This window comes from Drosophila takahashii, chromosome 3L (assembly GCF_030179915.1).
Source record: "Drosophila takahashii strain IR98-3 E-12201 chromosome 3L, DtakHiC1v2, whole genome shotgun sequence".
Taxonomy (NCBI): domain Eukaryota; kingdom Metazoa; phylum Arthropoda; class Insecta; order Diptera; family Drosophilidae; genus Drosophila; species Drosophila takahashii.
The window spans coordinates 2,584,921-2,605,051 of NC_091680.1; the positions used below are offsets into that span (position 1 = coordinate 2,584,921).

A 20,131-nucleotide genomic window follows, 5' to 3' on the forward strand; every position below is an offset into this window, starting at 1 on the left:
TGATTTACTACCCCTCCGAAAAAGGTTTTTTGCACCTGGCAGAGGTGGAAAGTATACTAATTTCGGGGGCTTGTACCGGTACCATTTGCTTATCTTTTGAGGTACATACATATTTCACACCTTTTACTTTATCTTATCCGTTATCATTTATCCAATTTACATGGTTTTTTAATTATATTTGCGTAGGTAGGTCACCTTACACAGTAAAAACCCCTTAAGAACTACAATTTTAAAATATGTCTGGCCATAATTTGGAAATTTTCTGAAAAAATATAGCCGAACTTTTGTATATTTGCTACCTTATTATTGGCAATCATTTATCCATTTTATATTTTAATAGGTAAGAAAACGAGATTTAACTTGTTAAAAACTATATTTTGAAATAAGTTCTATAATTTCCTAGATCAATTCAGTTAAAATATGAATTTTTAAGGTAAACTACATACCTATTAAATTTTATTTCATATTTTAATAGATATTTTACAATATAAATTCATTACAAAAATATTTTTTTTTTAAGTTCTGAAAAATCATAGATCGGGTCTGAAAAAATTAGGAATTTTAGAGCCTTTCTCCAAGGTATTTAAATTTTAAATGGACCTAGTAGTAATTCTAAAATTAATTTATAAAATACTCTAAAAACTAAGGTACATTTTAGCTAGAATCCTACATAGGAATCCCAAGTTTTGTACCATCGCTGCATTCCCACAGAGACAATTTGTCAACCGGGCATCGATCAAACACGGGACATCCCAGTGGCCTGGCAACGGGCGCCATTGAAACCAGGATGGGAGGTTGTAACCGCAGGGAGCGGAGGAGTGGAGCCGCTAATGTCTGGAGTGCACATCCAAGTTCATTAGTCTTGGATGGGTGCGGAAAGCTGCTCGACACGAAATGGAAAGTTTTGGCCAAGTTTCCCGCTGGTGAATCGTCGTAAATCGCAGTGCGAAAAAAAAGAGAGCTGAGGAGGGTCTCTAAAAATATCCCGGCACTCGAAGGCAATCGATGTGCCCGCAGCTGGCAGAGATGGGCGAACGCGAGCCGGAGTCGGACGAGGACTGCGAGGTCTATTGTAAGTCGAGAACGGAACTGTGTAAGTGGATAGCTCAAGAATGTCCCTACTTATGGATTATTCCGCAGTCCTAAAGCCGGTCAACGAGTACAACATTGTGGACAGGATCAAGGAGGCCAACAAGGAGCTCTTCGCGCTGGATGAGGAGGCCTCCAATGGGAATGGCAAGGTGACCAAGGTGAAGTTTGCTTTGAATCTGGAGGATTACGAACCCACGGAGCAGAAGGATCAGAGTCCCAGTCCGCCGGATGAACTGCTGCAGCAGTTGACGCAGCTTAAACTAAAACCCATTGCAGAGGAGGAGCCATCAGTTCCAGAGGTGTCCAAGGAGGAACCTCCTCCGGCTGAAGAACCAGAAGTAGAGGAGGTGGAGGAGGAGATATGCGAGGAAATCGTGGAATTGAGTGAGGTTCCTCCTCAACAGCCTGTTGTCCAGGAAGCCATTCCCATAGAAGATGATGAAGACGACTTTTCCGGCGTGGATGAGGCAGATCTTGATGATGATTCGCCGGCAAAAGACTCCTCCATTCCCGCTTCTTTAAGGCAGAACACCTTTGACCAGGATGACTCCGACCAGAAGAGCCTCACCAATCTGCTAACCGAATCCGATTGCGAGGAGGAGGAACGCACCTTGAACGAGGCTCGTCAGAAGCTAAGGGATGCCTACAAGAATCTCTATAAAACGCTGGATCCCAAGCAGCAGGCCACCATCGACAGGTTGACGGGAGCTGAGAGTGAAGTTCCCTTGCCGGAGCCGCCTGTAGTTGCTCCACTAAAAGCTGTCACCGCCGCCGATGAGGAGGATGACCTGTCCATCATCGTGGCCAGCTATATTCCCGATGATTTCGAGCTCAACGAGCAGAGCATTTACTACAAGAAGGAGGAGGATGACGTCAAGGAAGCCTGCTCCGCGTGTCCCAAGTCCACGGCCAAGACCTTCTTCACCTCGCGCAGCTTCAGCTTTCGGCGACGGGCCAAACCCACGCCCACTCCTTCCTCCGCCGCCTCCACGACTTCACCTCCCGCCATTCGGATGAACTACAAGATCTGCTGCGAGCATCGCCATTCGCTGCAGGGCAAGCTGCCCAGGTACACGGGCTACATGTCCGAATATGGACTGACTGCCCAGCAATTGCAGCGCAGGGATCAGCAGCTGAGAAGGAAGCAGCGCTTCTCCATGGAGCAGACCATCAATAGAAACGAACAGGAGCTGAAGAAGATGCAGGACAACGAGAGGGCCTTCACCACCTGGCTGAAGAACAAGATGCGCTATCCGATCAACAAGACGCGCAATATGTTCGATGCTCATAAGAGAAGGGGCAGTGTGGCCGCCGCCGGAAGTCCCCGTCAGCAAGCGAATCCTCATAATCCTCACCAGGAGCACCATGGACGACGAAGGCGACGACGCGACAGCGGCGAGGAGGAGGTGCACGCCTATCGACACCTCCTCGGCAGCTGGAACAAGTAGTAGTAATGTAGTTCTTACATTAGTTTATTACATAAATGTATCGTATTATATTTAATTTGTAATACAACTTTTGAAGTGTGAAAAGATGAGTGGGGGGATCGGCGGAATAGGGATCATCGGACAGATAACAGATAGAAAATGGATAACAGGAGAGAGTTTAAATTACGATCGGAGTGTGGAGAGCACAACTCCCTTTTAATGACGCGACTTCTTCGACTTGTGGCCATTGTCGCGACTGTCTTCCCGCGAGCGCTTGCGATCCTTGTCCTTGCTGCTGCTCTTGTGTCCCGACGACGAGGAGGAATGATGCTTGTCCCGGCTGTGGTACTTATCCTTGGACGATTTCGAGGGGCTACAAGAAAGACAGGAGTTGCGGAGAGTTTTAGTGAAAGTTGAGGGAAAATATAGATGTGTGGTAACAAAATTTTGAGCAAGCAATCGTGTGGATGCTAATAAATTTGAGCCTGAAAAATCATCAACAATAATTTGGAAAGCCAAAAAAGACAGAGGATCCATTGCAAAAATAAAAAAAAATTTTTTTTAGAATTTTTAGTAACCAAAAGCTGAGATAAAAATCATGAAAAATAATTTGGAAAGCCAAAAAAGACAGAGGATCCATTGAAAAATAAAATAAACATTTTTTTTTAGAATTTTTTGTAACCAAAACCTGAAGCAAAAATCATAAAAATAATTTGAAAAGTCAAAAAAAAAAGAGAATCCATTAAAAAATATTAGAATTTTTCGTAACCAAAACCAAAAATAAAAAATAATATTTAAAAATCTTATAAAAACCAATTTAGACCAGAAGTTAAATGAAATTGACTGGAAATGATCGACAAAAGTGAAATGATTGTGTGAAATGCACTTGCGTTAGGCCTTATGGTTGGGTATTAAGTGTTTTTCGGGGGCTTTCGATAACAAACCTAGATGAGCTGCCATGTTTGGAGCTGGAGGATTTTAAATGCGAAGAGGAGGAGGAGGAGTTCGACTTGTGCTTTTTACTGTGCGACGACGATCGAGCCTCCTCGCGGTCGCGGCGACTGTGTTGGGTGTAAAATGGGGTAATATTGATATAGATAATTCCACAGAGCAGAAATCTTTTATAGAAAAAACACTTCTTAAGTGGAGAATTTATACCTGTGCTTTGAACTTTTGCCAGAACTCTTCTTGGACTCGAATTTTCCATTGCGTGGCTTGTCGTCGGTGGCGTAATCATGGTTGCGATCCTCCTCGGCGGCCTCGCGCTCCAAATCAGACCAATCCTTGCCGGATTCCTCATCAGAGCCAAGGTCGTCTGAGAAAATTAACAAATAAAGTATTATAAGCAAGGAGAAATTTGAAATTTGACAGATTTCTTTGTACCCTCGCTATCTTCGCTGTCTTCGGAGGCCTCTGAGTACTCAGAATCCTCCTCGGACTCCTCATCCGTTTCGGCATCTGTGGGATTGTAGGCCTCATCCTCCTCGGACTCGGCCGTTTCGTTCTCGCCCTCGCTGCCCGATTCGGGGTCCAAGAAAGTCCAGCCGCCTTGGTCGAAGAAGCCCTCGGGATCGTCGGTGATGGTCTTCATGATCTTTTGCCAGTTGAGGGACTGAACGCCCTCCGAATAGCGAATGTCGCAGGAGCTACAGATTATAGGTTTTAGATTAATAAATATAACATCTAAGAACTCAAAATTAAACCCACTTTAACCACTCCTTCACGTGATCCAGCATGTTCATGGGAATGGCGTTCACCATGGCCACCTTCTTGTTGTACTCCTTGAACACAAAGATCATGTCAAAGTTGCGCAAATGGAACTGAACGCGCTCAAAGTGCACCAGCTCCACGTCATCGAGCGTGATGACGAACGGCGGCCACTCGGTGAGATTCACCAGCGAACCGGAGGTGGGTTGCAGTGTCACTGTGCTGCGGAACGGAGCTCCAGGGAAGCCCAGCTCACGGAAGGGGGTGTCAAACTCCACTATCGACTTGGTCATGGTCTCCACCTTCTCACAGAAGCTCTTAAAAGCCGTCTTGAGTTTGTGGCGCAGCTCGCGTTCCGCCTGCTCGGCGGCCAAATCGTCGCGATCGTGCATATGCTGATGCTTGCCCAGATCGGTGGTGATCTCGCCCACCTCCGTGTAGAACTGCACATCCACGTGCTTCTTTTTGCCAAACATAATGGCGTACTTGAGGTGGAAGTGCAGCAGGATGATCATCTCGCCGTCGCAGGGCTGGAAGAAGGCGCTCTTGATGTTGTTGTACAGAATGTCCACCTTGTCGCCGCGCACCGAGATGTAGCGAAAGCCATTGGTGTGCGCCTCCAAACTGCCGGTCATGCGCTTGGTCACGATATTCGGGCGAATGTACAGATCCTTGAGCTTCGGATTGCCCTTATTTTGGGAGAGTATCAGCGTGTCTTGCTTGACGAGATCCTCCTTCTCGCGTTCCTCCGCCTCGCGTGTTTTGAAGCGCTTTTGCACTTCTTTAATCAGACGAAAGGCGTTGTTTAGATTCGCAGATGGGGCGCCCACCTCGCCGTGTTCCTTGACATTCGAGCTGCGGTAGGTGCTATAAGATTAAAAGGTTATAATTAGTTGATTTTCTATTAACAAATATCTCATAATTTTAAAACCCACACTTCCTTGACGAACGTGGCTTCCGGCTGCGGATAGAGACCGCCCTCATTGCGACCCATTGTGGCGCCGGGATGGAAAAAGTTGATGCGCAGATACGTGTACTCCCCCTCCACCGACTGCGAAATGTTCTTGATCGTCGATATGTGGAAGGGCACCTGGATGCCAAACACTGGCATAATGACGGTCTCGTACTTCTTGTCCACATACAGCTTCAGCTCCTTGACCTCCGGCTCGCGCGGCATCTGGCTGATGGACTTGTAGGACACCGTGTTCTTGCGCACCTTCTCCACCTCCTTGGAGTTGCCCTGCTTGGCCAGCCGATCCTTGGCGCGCTCGTTGAGCTGCTGGGCGAGCTCCCGCTGATGCTCCTTGCGCTTCTCCTCCGTGTTGATCTCGTTACGCAGCTTGGACTCGAGCACGGCATTCCGTTTGCTGCGCCCCAGGATCTCAGTGCCTTGATCTTCCTTCGCGGCCTTCTTGTCATCCACATCCTCCTCATCGCTGTCGTCCTTGATGAAGATGCCCACGTTCTTAATCTTCTTTTTAGAAGGAGTCATCACACTGGCCGGCGCTTGCTCGCCCACCAAAACAGTGTCGCCGATGAAGAGGGCATAGTTCTTGCCCTCCTTGTCGGTGGCATCGGGATTGGTGAGGTTCGAGATGCCCACGTGCAGATTAAACACCATATTCTTCTTCAGCAGCGCCTGGCATTTGGGTCCGATGACAATCGAGTTCTCCCGGAACTCCAGGCCCATGGCAAAGCCAAAGCTCTTGGGCAGATTGTCCACCATCTTGGGCTTCTCCTTCTTCACAAAGTCGAGCGTTTTCTCGTAGACATCGCACAGCTTGGTGCCCGGCACCAGCAGCTTGAGTATCTCCTCCTGCACGCTCACCAGAAACGTGTAGTTCTCCTGCATGGCCTCGGTGGGATTGACGAGGAAAGTGCGCGATATATTCGAGCAGTACGATTTGTAGCGGGCGCCCAGCGAGCAAACAATCACGCCGAAGTGCAAAGGATTCTTGTCCGCAACGGCAGAGAACTTCAAGCTGTAGACGCCGCCCGATTGGATGATGGGTGGATAGGCCATGTCCAGAAGTCTGGGATCCAGCCCACTGGTGTACTTCTTCTCGCCAATGGCCGTCTCGCAGCCATCGGAGAGCTTGTTGTGCTTGACTTTCTATAGGAGGTTTACAAATATTTCATAAATATAGGGAATTAAGTAAGTGAGAAGAGCCCTGCGGGAATCATTCAATTTTTGTTTTATCATAGTAATTCAATTCTATGTGAAAAAAATTGGATGTTTTCCTAATTCATTTCGAATTGTATGTAGGAATGAATAATTTTAATGAATTTTTTGAATTTGTTACACTTTTTTTGTGCTTTCTTTTAAAAACAAAAAATGAACAAATTTAAAACAAATCAATGTTAACTGCTTAGTAAATACAATTCAGACAGATTTAAGAAATTTTCGTTTGAATTATTTCGGAATTCAAGCCATTCATACATTCAATTCTATTAAACTCAAAATTCTAATTAATTGATTCATTCTAATTAAAACAAAAAATTCAAAATAATTCATTGAAACCATTCATGCTGGGCTCTATATACTATAAAAACGGAACCCACCCTATCCGAGTCTATAATGTCCATGATTTCGTCTTTCAAGTACTTGTTGAAAATGTCCATGGACACCAGCGATGCCTTGCGAATGTTGTTGATCTCCGACTCGTCCTTGGGGCACATTAGATAGGCTATAATGGTGCTGATGTCCACATGCTCGAACTTGGAGGCGGTGAGGGACTTTTTCCAGGCCTCGCTGAACTCGCCGGGAAAGGCATCCTTGGTGAAGACGCCCAAACGTTTGCCCTTCTTCGAGTTTTGTAGGGCTTTGATGAGCTTCTCGAAGTTGCCCTGATCCTTGTCGGTCTTTTGGGGGATTAGGAGGCGATTAATAGGGTTTTTTGACTCGTTTATTGACTAGATACTCACCCTATCCCTCACTAACAACTTGATCTCGGGCAAACCCTCTTCGGTGATGTTTTGTGTTTGTTTGAGGAACTCTATCTTCTTTTTGCTGGTCAGGAAGTAGATGGCATCCGAGGCGAACACGGAAATGGTGTCGGTGAGCTCGTAGCCCAGGAGCCACAGCTGCAGGGCCATCGATTTGGAGTACAGCACATCCTCCTCGACGCCCACGACGCTCATGATGCAGTCCAGATTGCTGAGGGCGTCATCGTGTCCGATGCTGGGAGCCTTTTGGTTGGACAAAGAAGTGGGGGTTTAGTGCCATTTCACCACATCTCTCAATGCCCCATTATCTCGAGGCTCCACATGGTCTTCCCGCGGAGCCCCTGGGCATTTTAGAACCCCAAAAGATTGGCGATCGCCGACCGGACTCACCCTCCATTCCGTGTACAGGCGCTTCACGCGGCGCACGAACGCCTCCTTGTCCAGCACAAAGCTCGACATCTTGCCGTCGAGCTAACAAAAGTAATTGCGGTCTAGTTCCGTTCGAACGGCTCCAAAAATCAGTAATTCAGTAATTGCATTTGCGAATTCCGCCGGATAAAAAAAATTGCGCGGCGCGACGAGTGGAAGAAGAAGAGCAGGCGTCAGCGTGTTGAAATGCATTAAAAAAGGTCTCAATGTGCTGCCACACTAAAATACCATTTATATCCAAGTATACCAGCAATTCATTATATTGAATAAGGGTATTCCGTAAACTGTTGAATTGTTGAAAATTCAATATAAAATTTCAGCAATTAAGGGAACAACCCAAAATGGTTACTGTTTGATTTTCAAACAGCTGTTATTTGTTGAAGAGTTTCACAGAACTTTAACATGTGAAATTAGTTTTTTTTATTGTTAGCTACTGTCTAAAATTGTTAGAAAGGTAACAACTAATACCCTTCTAAATAGATTTTAAAGTAAATATTGCGAGCTGATGATATTAAAATGGTGCAGAGTTGCCATGACTTAGTAAAATAAGGTGACAACTCTTTTGAGAGAAGCAAGACGTCTGGAGGAGCTATTCTACTATGACTGGTCGTCACTGAAATCGGCAATGCCCGCGTAATGATTTTTTTAATTGCTCCAAGTTTCGCACCCCATCCTCAAACGCCCTCAGGCCACCACTCTCTTGCTTTTGATCTTGAGATCAAAGCTTCTTCACAAAATAGTGGTTATGTCCAGCTCCTCACTGACTAGTTTATGACTAGTGTCTATTATTATCGCGATCATAGGGCTAATAGCGGTGGCCGCGTTGCTCTCGATCCCCTTGCCCACGTGCAGGTATCATATGTTCCTTGCAGCGGGAGACAAGACATGGCAGCATTAATTTAGTGCCCACATAGGCTAGACTGCAAGCCTGGTTGAAGGAGTCCAGAGTTAGCTGATCCGTGTATATGTATGTTAGCATAGCTTGAAAAGTCGCTGGCTCAACTTCAGGGACAAGAACTGGGTACGACTGGTCCCTATCGCCGAATAACATTCCTTCAAATACTGGCGATGCCATTGCCAGGACTAACTTGTGGGCAAGAATGATCCGCTGGCTCGGCGAGGAGTCCAGCCCCACCTGGAAGCGGCCCACTTTCCCGAGCGCAGCAGGTGCTGCCCACCGTCCTGCCCCTCGGTGAGGCTGCTTTGCCACTAGGACTGGAATGTTCTTCTTCTCCTTTATTAAATTTTCTTTTATTGCATTTGTATGTCAAATATTTTGAATTAAACGCCTAACTTTGGCCTTTCCTCATGCAAAAGTATCTTTGTGGCTGGTAATTTGTTTTATTCTGTTTATATCTTTTGGTTACCGCAGGCTCGACGCGCAGGGAGACCAGCTCTGCCTAGCCGGTCCCCTGCGCCTCGAACACGGCCACCCGCTCTGGCTCCTTGGCCGGAGGGCCTGAGTGACGGATTTGCTGGGATTTAAATTTTTCTTTTGCGAGCTCAGCTCTTAGTTTACTTACTTCGTAAGTGTTTTTGTATTACTTTGACAATATTTTTTCTATCCTTCCTATGGAAGCTTTATAGCAAAGTATTGCATACCAAGACCTCAAGAAAATCAATTGGTTTGGGAGAAAGAGCGGTGAAAGTGTAAAAGTGAAAATTTAGAAATTTGGATCTGTTGGGGCCGGTGGGGATAATTTGCCCTGCGGACTACGTTAGTTGTATTGCTACTGAAAATGCGCTTAATATGAGGGGTCATATCGCTCGCTGCAAAAGAAAATGCCTGTGAAGGGAAAAAGGCTGGAATAGTTTACTAGGGCGTGCCAAATGAGAAAATATTAGAAAGTCTATTTAATGACGAGTGTAATAATTTTTCATCACAAATGTTGATATCAGAACTTTTGTATGTTCAAGGTGCGATCGTCACTAGTTTTTTACCTCGTTAAGAGGTGTTTTTATTTGATAATTTATTTCCTATTATTTTCCCATTATTTTTCAATCGTTCCTATGGCAGCTATACACTGGTAATCTTGTGCTTATAAATTAAAAATGTGTTTTTTTTTTCAAATGAGCGCCTAAAATATTAACTTTAATTTTGAAAATCGAGTTATTTATTGTCATTACAATCAAAAATATTAGTGTGAACTTAAAAGAACATTCTGCCTCGATAGAAAATAATATATAGTTTAAACTACCTTTAAATATTTTATTTTTTTTTTTCAGAGGGAGAGGGAGAGGAGGGGCGCCGTCCCGTCCGACCATTTCAGGTCGCGGCAAGGAGCCGCAGTAGAATCAGCACCGGCAACAGCAACCGGAACAGCAGCCACAGCAGCACCGGCAACAGCAACCGGAGCAGTGGCAGCGAGTGGCGTGCGCCTTTCAAAAATGTAATAGTAACAAGGAGGTGCGTCCAGCACGCAGATGCACAGGGGCGGCTTTGGGTGACCAAGCCGTTCCAGTGCAGTGCCAAAGGCCACCATTGCATCGAGGAGTACAGGAGCTTCCCGTGCACAAATTGTCCATTCGTCGGCAAGAACGGCCTCAATGGGCACAAATGCTTGGGCCAGAACGGGGTACCGTACCTCCCGGACCCATACCACCGGAGGTTACGGTACCACTGGCGGAGGCCGAGGAGAACAAGGGAGCCGACCTCGCACGCCGCCCAAGCGGAAAGCCAGGGCCCTGGTTTTTAGGTCGCACCACAATTCACGGGAAATAGCGGAAAGAAAGAATAAAGTGAAAGGAAAAATGCGGCCAGTAACAATTATTAAAAACTCCGTCGTATTAAATTTAAACAATGATGGCAACATTGAAAGGACAATAAGAAAGAACAAAAAGCACATTTTAACCAGTAAACCGGGAAATCGCAAGTCCAAAAAGCCAGCTGGTAAAAAATCAAAAAGCAAGGGTTCGAATGGTGATAAAGAAAACTTCGAGGTCGAAGAAATTATCGACCGGCGGGTGCGATTAAGGAGTAATTATAGAAAAGATCTAAAACATTTGGTTGGTAATTCTAAAAAAAATATAAATTGTTCTGATAAAAACATATATTTAAGGGGGCAAAGAGCAGCAATCATTGAGCCGACTGTATTAAAAAAGAATATAACAAGCAAAAAAAAAAAAAATTATAGTAACGCAATTTCACATAATATACACGTGATATGGAAAACCCTAATAATGCTTGTTATGCGAACTCTGCTTTTCAATACCTATTTAATATAAGATTGATAGGGAATCAGTATTAAACAGAGCTCGTAAAAAAAAGGTCTCATTGTGCTTGTTGTCAGAAAAAACCCTCACATACTGACCACATACGAAGCTGTCAGAGACCCTAAAATTTCGATTGCCTCATAGGCAGTCACACTATGTCTAAATATCGAGCAGGCGTCAGTGTTGAAATTAAAGGTCATCGATGTTTTTTCGACGATGTTTCAGTGTTGAAATGGTTTAGAACCACAACCAGATGCTTCCAGGGACGCCACAACTCAATGTCAAATCTAGCAGGGACACAAACCGTTATGGAAGAGAAAGCTGAGATGGCGCCTTATTCAAAAATAAGTTTCTTATCTTACATGTAAATAAAGCTATTAAACCACTAGTTCTGTCATGTGAAAAGTTTAATTACCAAGCAAATACTAACGTAAAATGTACAAAATTATGTAAGCTGAAAATATCATTCGAAGACAGAGCAACAACCCTATGTAACTCCTTAAATAAATAAAAGCCCATCCAGAGATTCAGAAGAAACGTTTCGTTTAAATATAGTTAAGTTTATTATTGTTTTCCTTCAGTATTATCAACATTTGCAATTACGTACTGCGACGGCTAATATGTGAGTTCGTTGAACTTGATTCATTGGTATTTTGTTTAGCAAAGTCTAAGAGTTCCGGGGCCGGGTTAATTCTTTGCACCCGCCGCCGGACTTTCAGCCTCATCCGGCCGGGCCACCTGGAGATACTCCTGGATGTCGTAGTCGAACAGCTCAAAGTCGTATCTGTGGGGATATAATATTTTATAAATGTATTTCAAATATATTTTAATCAATATAGTTTGAAAATTACTTTTAAAAATATATTTTCGCGAATTCTTTAGGATTTCATCTTAATTAATTTGTAATAGATAACCTACTTGTAATACTCGTAAAGCTCCAGCATCTCCTGCCGCGTCAGTTGGGCGTAAAATTGCTGCTGCAGTTCGTGCGTCTTGCGGCCCTTGCCCATATTTCGCCACACGGGCGCTATCACCCGCTTCAGGCCAGTCTTTTCGATTAGATATAATTGATCCTCCGCCAGCGACTCGAACTTCAGTATCATGTCGAACCGGATGAGGCAGGGTGTGCAGAAGGAGGTGGCCGCCACGAAGTGCATGTCGATGAAGCTGCCGCGCTTCACCTGGTCGAGCAGCCAGTGCACAAATTCCGGGAATGATGGGAACTTTGTGTTGGCCGCACGGGCTGCCAGCGATGGCTATTGAGGAAAATATAAGTATATCAATTAGTTAAACAAAAATTTAAAATAATAATTAATTTTATTAATATTTAATTTAATTACCAATAGGAATTATAGTATTATTATGGTTAAACTCTTCAGTTATCCATGGCGTTTGCTTGTTATTACTGCCAAGAAATTCGATGGGCAATAATATCAAGTATACGCAATGGGTTACCATACCTTCTTGCGATAATTGCGCACAATGCTGCGTCCCAACTTGTCGTGGAAGGAGTAGGGCAGGGCAAACACCATCTTGTCCCGATAGGCACTCAACAGCCGTTCGAAGGGATCGCGTGCGATGATGAAGGTCAGCGAGTAGTTCTGCGCCTCACGCAGCTGGTGCCCCCGAAATAAAACCAAACAAATTAATTTGTAATTGGATGGGGTAAGTGTAAGCAATCACCACCCACCTCGTCGAGGGTCACCCGGGGATAGCGCTCCCTGGCCAGATTGAGGAGAATCTTTTTGGTCTTGCGCAAATAACTGGGTGAGTAGCCGGCCAGGACGTTAAAGTTGAACATCCAGGACGAGGAGGCTGCCTTGAAGACATTGCACCTATAGAGAAAATAAATAGTTGAAAATAAATGTTAAATAATTTAATAATTTTAGATAATATTAGGCAAAATACTAACAAAAATAATTTTAAAATATAAAAATATTATATGTTAAATTTAATTTTAAGTAAATTGTGTTTCCCCTTCAATTTGATGTTTGCCTTAGAAAAGAAATGATGTTAGTTAAGAAATCTTTAAGTGACTAAACAATAAATTAAAATCAAAATTTAATAAATTAATTTACCTTAAAATTATATTTTACAAATCATGAAATTAAAAAGAAACATTTATAAAACAATTTATTTATTTATGCTTCATTTTAAATCCGTTTTATTTTATTTTAAATAAAAAATATAAAGTATTGAATTAAAAAATATAATTTTTACACAAGATTTCACTTTCCAAATCCAAAAATGACCAACTAACTTAAAATCATTGAAAAGTGACTAAAGTTCACACCCACCAGATAATGTGATACTTTTTGTTGACCAAAAACTCCCACGTGTTGGGGGTGTGCCACGAGTCGTGACCTGTAAGTAAGATTTGGTTTGTAGAGATAGGGATATGGGCCTAGGGCCAATCGAAGGACCCACCTAGGACATCCAGGCCGTAGGCGGAGCACTTGTCCCTCAGCCGCTCCCTTCGCTGGTCCATTCTCTGCTCCACCTGGAGCATTTCCTGCGGCGTGAGTGTCTGCACGGCATACTCGGGAATGAGGGGCAGGAGCGTCTGGTTGCTGTCCTGTTTGGTTCGAAGGATAAACACGGGAAATGTGAGCCTTGGTTAAATCCAGAACGGTAGTTTCTCTCGATGGGAATGGGATTATGGGTGGAGAATGGGAGTGGGTGCCCAAAAAATGCCCAATGCCCACAAATGCCAATCAATTTGGCCATCTATGAATTTTATTTAGCCTTTAGGCTCTGTTTACATCATTAATTATACGAGCCTGTGAATTCAAGTGTTTGTTTTTGTGTGTAGTATGAAGTGTGTGTGGTTTTTGTGTGTGTTGTTTTCTGTGCGGGTTACATATTTACTTTATCAACATAGCGCCACTTGTTCTTGGTCTTGCCCGTTGCCACGACAGTGAGGTCCTTGTTCTTGTTCTTGTTCAGCAGCAGCACCGGATACCGGACCACCGGATACGGAAACTGTTGGCCATGTTGCTGCGATTGCTGCTGTTGCGAATCCTGCTGCTGCTGCTGCGATTGCTGCTGCTGTTGCTGCTGCTGCGGCGATAGCTGCTGTTGCACATTAAAGGCCTAGAAAATCAGTTGCAGTTGCGTTTTTGTTTGGTGGATAAGGGTTTCTATTTGGGTTAACGAAAGGCAGAGGCAAAGGCGGGAATGACGTGGCGTATGCGCAATTTACAAGCAGTCGGTCAAGGTCCAAGGTCGCGCTGCCCCCACACATTCTTCATATTCCACATGGTGAATCTCAATCTCACTCGGAATCCCAATTAAAACCCCCAGACGCCAGTGTCAACTGTCATCTGGGAAAATGGCCACACGAATCAAGTGGCTGCGGCTACTCTGCGGATAAGTTGGCGTCATCGTGGCAGGCACTTTGCATTTGACTCGCGTTTCCACTTGGCAAACGACTGCCCTACATGACACACTATATATGGGGTATATATTATATGCCCTTCGAGGGGTTCGAGGGGTTCGAGGGTCGGAAATAATTCACTGGTACTGGTACATAGAATGCCTCGTTCAGATAAGATTGATTAATGGTCGTGCGCTTGGGCACTCGGTCTGAATAAAGAATGTGATACTTCTGCAAATGTTTTCGGGCCCTCTTGATGACATGTCTAAACATTTTGATGCTTTTAGCTTAATTGTTTTGTCACATTTAAAATGTAATCAATTTGCTTTAGTTCAAGAAGTAAGGAGAGACTATTAAACAGCAAAATTCTTTTAAAGTGTGAGTATTATTATAAATGTATATTTATAATGATTAAGGTAGTAAAATTAATGTTTAGGTGCTGAGGTAAAATAAAATATTTTTGTAGTAAACTATTTTAATGAGGTTTTTTGGCCTAACATTTTACTTCGATTAAAGATATATCTTTTATTTTGCATTTAATTCTTTTCTTTAATTTATCATTCATTTAGCTTGTATCATTTTCAAAATAAAATAAAATATATTATTAAACGTACTTTAAAAAATATAAATAATCATTTAGAGTTGATATGTATAGTATAATTTTTTAAAGAAAAATTCTTCTTTAATTTCAGCAAATAAAAGTTCTTTATTAATTAATTTATTTATTACATTATATAAATTCCACTACAAATTATTTTTAACAATTAAAATCGGAGCAGCAAGAGTATTTAATATGGTCATATTGTAAAATTTCTACTGATCTCGACTAATTTCCATCTAAAGTGGCGCTATGAGAATGAAGTGAACTGTGCGGGATAGTTTGTAATTGTGGGGTTTTAGGATGGTGGTACTGTAGGCTATATTAGGGTGGACCAAATGCACAAGGGGCGTCGCTATATGAGTGTGTGGGTATCCGAGGGTGTTTGTGATTCGCCTGTGCTTAATTATGCGTGTGTGCCGGCCGAAACAAGCAAACAAAAAATACAACAGTTTAACTGGAACACAACACGGCGTATGCGTGCTTTTATTTCATTCTTATTTTTTTTGGCTCCGAATAAGCATGTGTCATTTGGGTAATGTAATGCAAATTAGCAGTGGGCAAGCGCATATTGATTGGGCTGCCAGCCGCCCAGTGAATCGATATTCTTCGGCCCCCCGTTGATGACTTTTTCATGATGCCACACGCAATTAAGTGTAATTTGTGCGAAAGTTTTTCCTTTTTCGCCAGCCATTTGGCCAAGGCCGATGGACGGGCGCCCAAGAGTCTCTGGCGACCACGCAACAGCGTTTTGCAAGCAGTCGACACTTGAAAATATGATACTTCTAATATTGATATAACTTTTTGGCACGAAATTAAATATAAAGGGATTTAAAATCACTTTCTCAAGTGTCTAAAAGTAGGCAACAATATTTTTTCAGGGCAGAACTCCCATTACTTCATTTTAAAATTTGTTTATTGCATAATTTTAGGCACAATTATAAATAATATTTAACCCTTTTTTAGGAATAATTTGATTATTAAGATTCCTGTTAGATTTGTTTAGTCAACCACTCGAAATCTTAAATAAATCTTGAAACCGCAAAGTTTGTAATTTTTCTAGTTGTGTAATCGGCTTAGGCAAAACCAAAGGGTTGTCCGGGCCAAAAGGGGCGTGGCCTGGGGGCGGTCGGCCAGCTTATGTGATTATAAGCCAAGAACGCTTTCCGTACGTCCACATGTCTAAAAGTCTGTGTGTCTGTGTGACGTTGGAATATTCCCACTTTATATGGCATTTGCTCAATTTCAAGCACAAATAGGCGATAAAGCCAGCAAAAGCCCGCCGCTAATTTCGAATTAATTTGCACCCAATCAAGCAAACACATAATACCCAGAAAGCCAGTTCAAATATATTGGATTGCAGGTTCAGTTCACCGATTCCCCGGTGAGAATTAAGGCGATAAACGTGCAATTCCCAAGTGCGAAAGGCAAAACAAAGAAGTATGCTAAAATCACTAAACAACTTGGATAAACAAATAAATAGCAGCAAGATGAGATGCTTTCGATCGCAGCTATTTATCGTGTATTTATAGGTGATCTCTGCTAATTTGCGTGTAAGATTTTTATTCTCGGCTCGTTCCCAAATGCCCTTCACACAATTTGTTTATACTATAATTTTATAGAATTAGATGATTGTTTTAAGATTGCCGGCTGATAAGATTGTTGATTCGCCTGGCATTTTATGGTAATTCATTTTAATTGCTTTTTTTGTGTTCGTTTCTGGTTTGCTGTTTGGTTTGTGTTCTTTTTTTTAGCCATAGCTGCCTCCTCCGATGGCCTGAAACTGAAACAGAGTCGGGCAAATCGATGGCCTGCAATTTGTTTGTTGTCAGGCGATGAGGGGTGGGCGGGGCAGGCGGGCGGGCGGCAACTACAAGCGAGTATATCTACAGCCAAGTACAGAGAGAGAAACCACGGTGCTCAGGGTAATAAAACGATTTTTTATTTATTTAAAATATTAAATCTTTAATCAAATTATATTAAATGGTGGCAACAAATAGTTATCGATATTGAAGAGAAATTTTATTTAATTTTTATCCAATAAATTTGTGGGACTTTATAAATGAATACTAAACTGCTTAACACAGTGTGTATTTTATAAAATATATTCATTTAAAATTCTGGGTCATGGTTTGTTAAACTATGAACATATTTTTAAAGATTACAAATATTGAAAAACCCTAAAATGTGGCAGTATTTTTTCAAAAAATCACAAAAAATATATGTTCTTAAATCACATATACAGTATGCAGTACAATTTTTAGATAATTTGTTGCATACTTTTTAAATTTCAGGTGTCCAAAAGTATGCAGTAAATTTTTTAAATATTTTGTTGCATACTTTTAGTCACCTTAACAAGTGATTTCAAAGTTTCAGCGATTTATGTTGGATTTTTTATATATGAACTAATTTATTTCAATAACCATTTGATATAACTTTATTTTAAGGCCTTTTGATCGATCGACCCAATTTCCCACCTCATTTCTCTCAGTGCACTTCTATAAGCGATTTGTTCAGCAGATGTTTGCCCGGCACTCAAAGGGCTCAATGGGAGAGGGCGGGATTGGGGAACCACTACTGCTACTACGGTGGGCATGCTACCTAGTCACCTCGAGCAGGAGCACCACCACCCAGAAGCCCACTGCCACTCCCAGTGGCCAAGGTACTCGGCACTCGGCAATCGGCACAAAAGGAGCCTCCACTCACCTCGAATCCTCGGATCTTCTGCAGCTGCTCGTTCCACACCAGGTAGACCAGCGAGAGGGGCAGGAGCAGCAGGGAGACGGCCGTGAAGATGAGCAAATAGCGCCGGATGGCGCGACAGTTTGCCAGGCTCTTGCTCAATTTCATTTAAACTCGGCTCTATCTTCCACATAGGAACTGATGCGGATTCTCCTCTTCGGTTCTTCGGCTCTTCGCTTCCTGCTTTTTATGGGTTGTTGGTGGTTTGGTATTTGATTCGGAATTGATTTTGGATAGAAGGCGCGTGTCGGCTATTGATAGTCGTGGGACATTTCCCGTTTCGCTGCTACGCGTCCGCAAAGTTTGCCTGCAGTTGGCGACAGATTTTGTAAGTTCTCATCGTTTTCGATGTCGACGTCGTGCTGGCTAAATTTAGTTTGCTGTGCTAAATGTTCTTAACCAAAAACAAATAAAAAGCAAAAAAAAGAGCGGAAACCAAAAATATATTGAGTGAGCGTCGCGGATGACAGTTTTTTGTTTTTGCTTTATGGTCGAGTGGCTTTCGACCAAAAATTGTGTCACTGCAGTCGGGGGCTAAAAGTTTCGGGCCAAACAATTGATTCGCTTCCGCTTTTGTTCAGTTTTTTATTTCATATTTGTCGGGGGTGCTTTGTTTTTGGGTGCCTTCTATATAATACATTTTTCGGCTGCATAAAAGGAAGTCGTTTATTGATTTTCTGCTCACTTCAAAACTCCATTTCTCGGCAGTGCAACTTGAGGTATTTCGTGTGGAGTTTGTGTGGGAAAAACACCCCTACATAAATTACTTCTTGGCTCTTCGTTTTGTCTGCCTGCCAACTCTTTGCACTTCAGTCTACAATTTCTCTTTTGTTTTCATTTCATTGTCTCGTGTTTCTTTTAATTTTCTGCCTTTTACTCTTGTCAGTCTTTATTTTAATTTTCAAGTTTTAAGATCATAAAATATTCTATTTACACTTACAGCAAACTGTTGACTTTCCTTTTGTTATTTATTTTATTATTGATTGTTTTTTTTCCCACTTCAAACTCCGTTTGTAGGCCTTGTAAAGTCACAAAAACACCCCCTATATTCACTGCTCTTCTTTTTGTCTGTTTATGTTTATAAAGTCATGGCACTTCGTTTTCATTTTTTGCAAGCTTTTCAATTTGCTCGGGTTTTTTTATTTGTATTTTTTTCACCGCTTTTCTGCTGACCTTAAACTCTTTATAAATAAATGGTTTGTGTTAAAGCACTTTCTATATATTTTTGGATTTTTGTATTTAGCTTGAAGGCGTTTTATTATTATTTATTTTGGATATTAGCTTTATGGATAATATATAATATATTGTAGGCTTTAGTTTTACTCAGTAAAAAAATCACTTTGGGATATGTAGATATGAAAAATACTATTTTATTTAATTATTTTTATTTGTTTTTAAATGGTTTGGCTTTGTTTATATTCACTTTATCTGTTTCTTTTAATGTTTTTTGCATTTAGAGCCATCTTATTTATTCTTAAGCAATGTTTCTTCACTTGCATCTAATTGTTTATTAATAATTTGTAGGCACACTCGAGCAAACAGCAAACTTGGCAAACAAATGCAAAATGCGGGGCGTAAGAGGCGTATACGTAACGTGCTGTCAATTGCCTTGCTTTATGTGCCCTCTCTCTTCTCTTCGCCCTTCTCGTCTCTTTCCCTCTCTCTTTTCACAACAATAAACAACAACAAACACAAGGGGGAAGATGAGCCTCCATTAATGGAGGGCGACTTTTTTTAGTAGTTTTTTGTATTCAATTGTTTGCCAATTGAAGAAAAGCGCGCAATCAATATCAATTCGCCAGGCGTGCTTTGATTATAATATTTTTTTATTTTTTAGAGGGTGGGGGGAGGTGTTTTATAGAGAACAACAAACACTAACCGTTAGCGTCATCACCGCACAACGCACATTTCACGAGTGAAATCAAAATCAAATGCGAAATGAGCACAGGCTAAAAGCAGCGACGCCGGCAGCGCAGCAGCAGCGCAGTTTCAGTTTTCGGTTTCATTTCGCCAGTTTTTATTCTCTCCTCTCTTCTTCTTTTTTTTTGCTTGCCATTCCTCAGCTCCTTGATTCCTTGATTCTTCCTTGAGCCTTGTTTACCCGTGTGTTTGTTGCTATTTTTGGGTGGCTTCTTTTGGGGGTGGTTGCTTTGGTGGGTGGTAACCTCTGATTTGTTTATCAACGGGCGGCTGTGGCGAGAGGGGGGTGGAAATTCCTCGGAATTCTGGGTTAACGCAGCACAACAATTTTTGTTTATTGCTGAGCAAAAAGCGCCGGTAACGGTAAATGGGAGAGTGTTGGGAGACAGAAAGTCCAGAGAGAGAGTGCAGTGAGTGCGCAGTGAGAGAGCGGCATGCAAAAGGTTTGCGGACAGGGTTGCGTGGGTGGACTCTAAAGTTTTCGATCTAAAAATAGAACAGAATTCTAAAGCCTTATTCATTTATTAGTTGAATACTTTCTAAATATAAATAAATATACGTTTTTCTTTAATTCACAAAATTGAAATATGTAGCATACTTTCAGGGGTTTTGCTTTAAATTTTAATATCAATTTTAATAAAGTAATAAATAAATTAAAATATATTAAGAATAAATAGTCAC

General features: G+C 42.2%; 3 protein-coding genes across 9 annotated transcripts; 1 reads left to right on the top strand and 2 right to left on the bottom strand.

Annotated features, from left to right (window-relative positions):
* The first annotated feature begins 875 nt into the window (after nucleotides 1-875).
* Nucleotides 876-2,540, top strand: LOC108056897 (uncharacterized). Its single transcript, XM_017140928.3, has 2 exons — nucleotides 876-1,072; nucleotides 1,141-2,540. The coding sequence occupies exons 1-2, from the start codon at nucleotides 1,006-1,008 to the stop codon at nucleotides 2,538-2,540; spliced, it is 1,467 nt and encodes a 488-aa protein (XP_016996417.2). The 5' UTR covers nucleotides 876-1,005.
* A 6-nt stretch (nucleotides 2,541-2,546) lies between these two features.
* On the bottom strand, nucleotides 2,547-7,779 carry dre4 (SPT16 homolog, facilitates chromatin remodeling subunit dre4). 2 transcript variants are annotated; one of them, XM_017140926.3, is made up of 9 exons: nucleotides 7,563-7,779; nucleotides 7,152-7,415; nucleotides 6,789-7,088; nucleotides 5,162-6,339; nucleotides 4,227-5,093; nucleotides 3,903-4,165; nucleotides 3,678-3,834; nucleotides 3,464-3,580; nucleotides 2,547-2,892 (listed from the first exon to the last, which is right to left on the bottom strand). In XM_017140926.3, exons 1-9 carry the CDS (start codon nucleotides 7,629-7,631, stop codon nucleotides 2,736-2,738), a joined length of 3,372 nt encoding a protein of 1,123 aa, XP_016996415.1. In that variant the 5' UTR covers nucleotides 7,632-7,779; the 3' UTR covers nucleotides 2,547-2,735. The 2 variants fall into 2 exon arrangements, with proteins under 2 accessions (XP_016996415.1, XP_016996416.1); XM_017140927.3 differs by lacking the exon at nucleotides 3,464-3,580 and having other exon boundaries at nucleotides 7,563-7,778.
* A 3,580-nt stretch (nucleotides 7,780-11,359) lies between these two features.
* Nucleotides 11,360-19,462, bottom strand: LOC108056903 (carbohydrate sulfotransferase 11). Of its 6 annotated transcripts, none has more exons than XM_017140940.3 (9): nucleotides 19,410-19,462; nucleotides 17,495-17,837; nucleotides 13,683-13,907; nucleotides 13,242-13,389; nucleotides 13,112-13,178; nucleotides 12,505-12,649; nucleotides 12,275-12,430; nucleotides 11,733-12,070; nucleotides 11,360-11,598 (listed from the first exon to the last, which is right to left on the bottom strand). In XM_017140940.3, the coding sequence occupies exons 2-9, from the start codon at nucleotides 17,636-17,638 to the stop codon at nucleotides 11,502-11,504; spliced, it is 1,320 nt and encodes a 439-aa protein (XP_016996429.2). In that variant the 5' UTR covers nucleotides 17,639-17,837; nucleotides 19,410-19,462; the 3' UTR covers nucleotides 11,360-11,501. The 6 variants fall into 6 exon arrangements, with proteins under 6 accessions (XP_016996429.2, XP_016996431.2, XP_016996426.2 ...); XM_017140942.3 differs by having other exon boundaries at nucleotides 13,683-13,886; nucleotides 17,495-17,924; nucleotides 19,410-19,459; XM_017140937.3 differs by having other exon boundaries at nucleotides 17,495-17,924; nucleotides 19,410-19,459.
* Nucleotides 19,463-20,131: the final 669 nt, after the last annotated feature.

Coding starts and splice junctions, on each gene's coding strand:
- LOC108056897 (XM_017140928.3), top strand. CDS start 1,006: ATGTGCCCGCAGCTGGCAGAGATGGGCGAACGCGAGCCGGAGTCGGAC. Junction 1,073..1,140: donor CGAGGACTGCGAGGTCTATT/GTAAGTCGAGAA, acceptor ATTATTCCGCAG/TCCTAAAGCCGGTCAACGAG.
- dre4 (XM_017140926.3), bottom strand. CDS start 7,631: ATGTCGAGCTTTGTGCTGGACAAGGAGGCGTTCGTGCGCCGCGTGAAG. Junction 6,340..6,788: donor ACATTATAGACTCGGATAGG/GTGGGTTCCGTT, acceptor AACCTCCTATAG/AAAGTCAAGCACAACAAGCT. Junction 4,166..4,226: donor CACGTGAAGGAGTGGTTAAA/GTGGGTTTAATT, acceptor TATAATCTGTAG/CTCCTGCGACATTCGCTATT.
- LOC108056903 (XM_017140940.3), bottom strand. CDS start 17,638: ATGAAATTGAGCAAGAGCCTGGCAAACTGTCGCGCCATCCGGCGCTAT. Junction 13,179..13,241: donor CTACGGCCTGGATGTCCTAG/GTGGGTCCTTCG, acceptor TCTTACTTACAG/GTCACGACTCGTGGCACACC. Junction 12,650..13,111: donor AAAAAGTATCACATTATCTG/GTGGGTGTGAAC, acceptor TTTTCTCTATAG/GTGCAATGTCTTCAAGGCAG.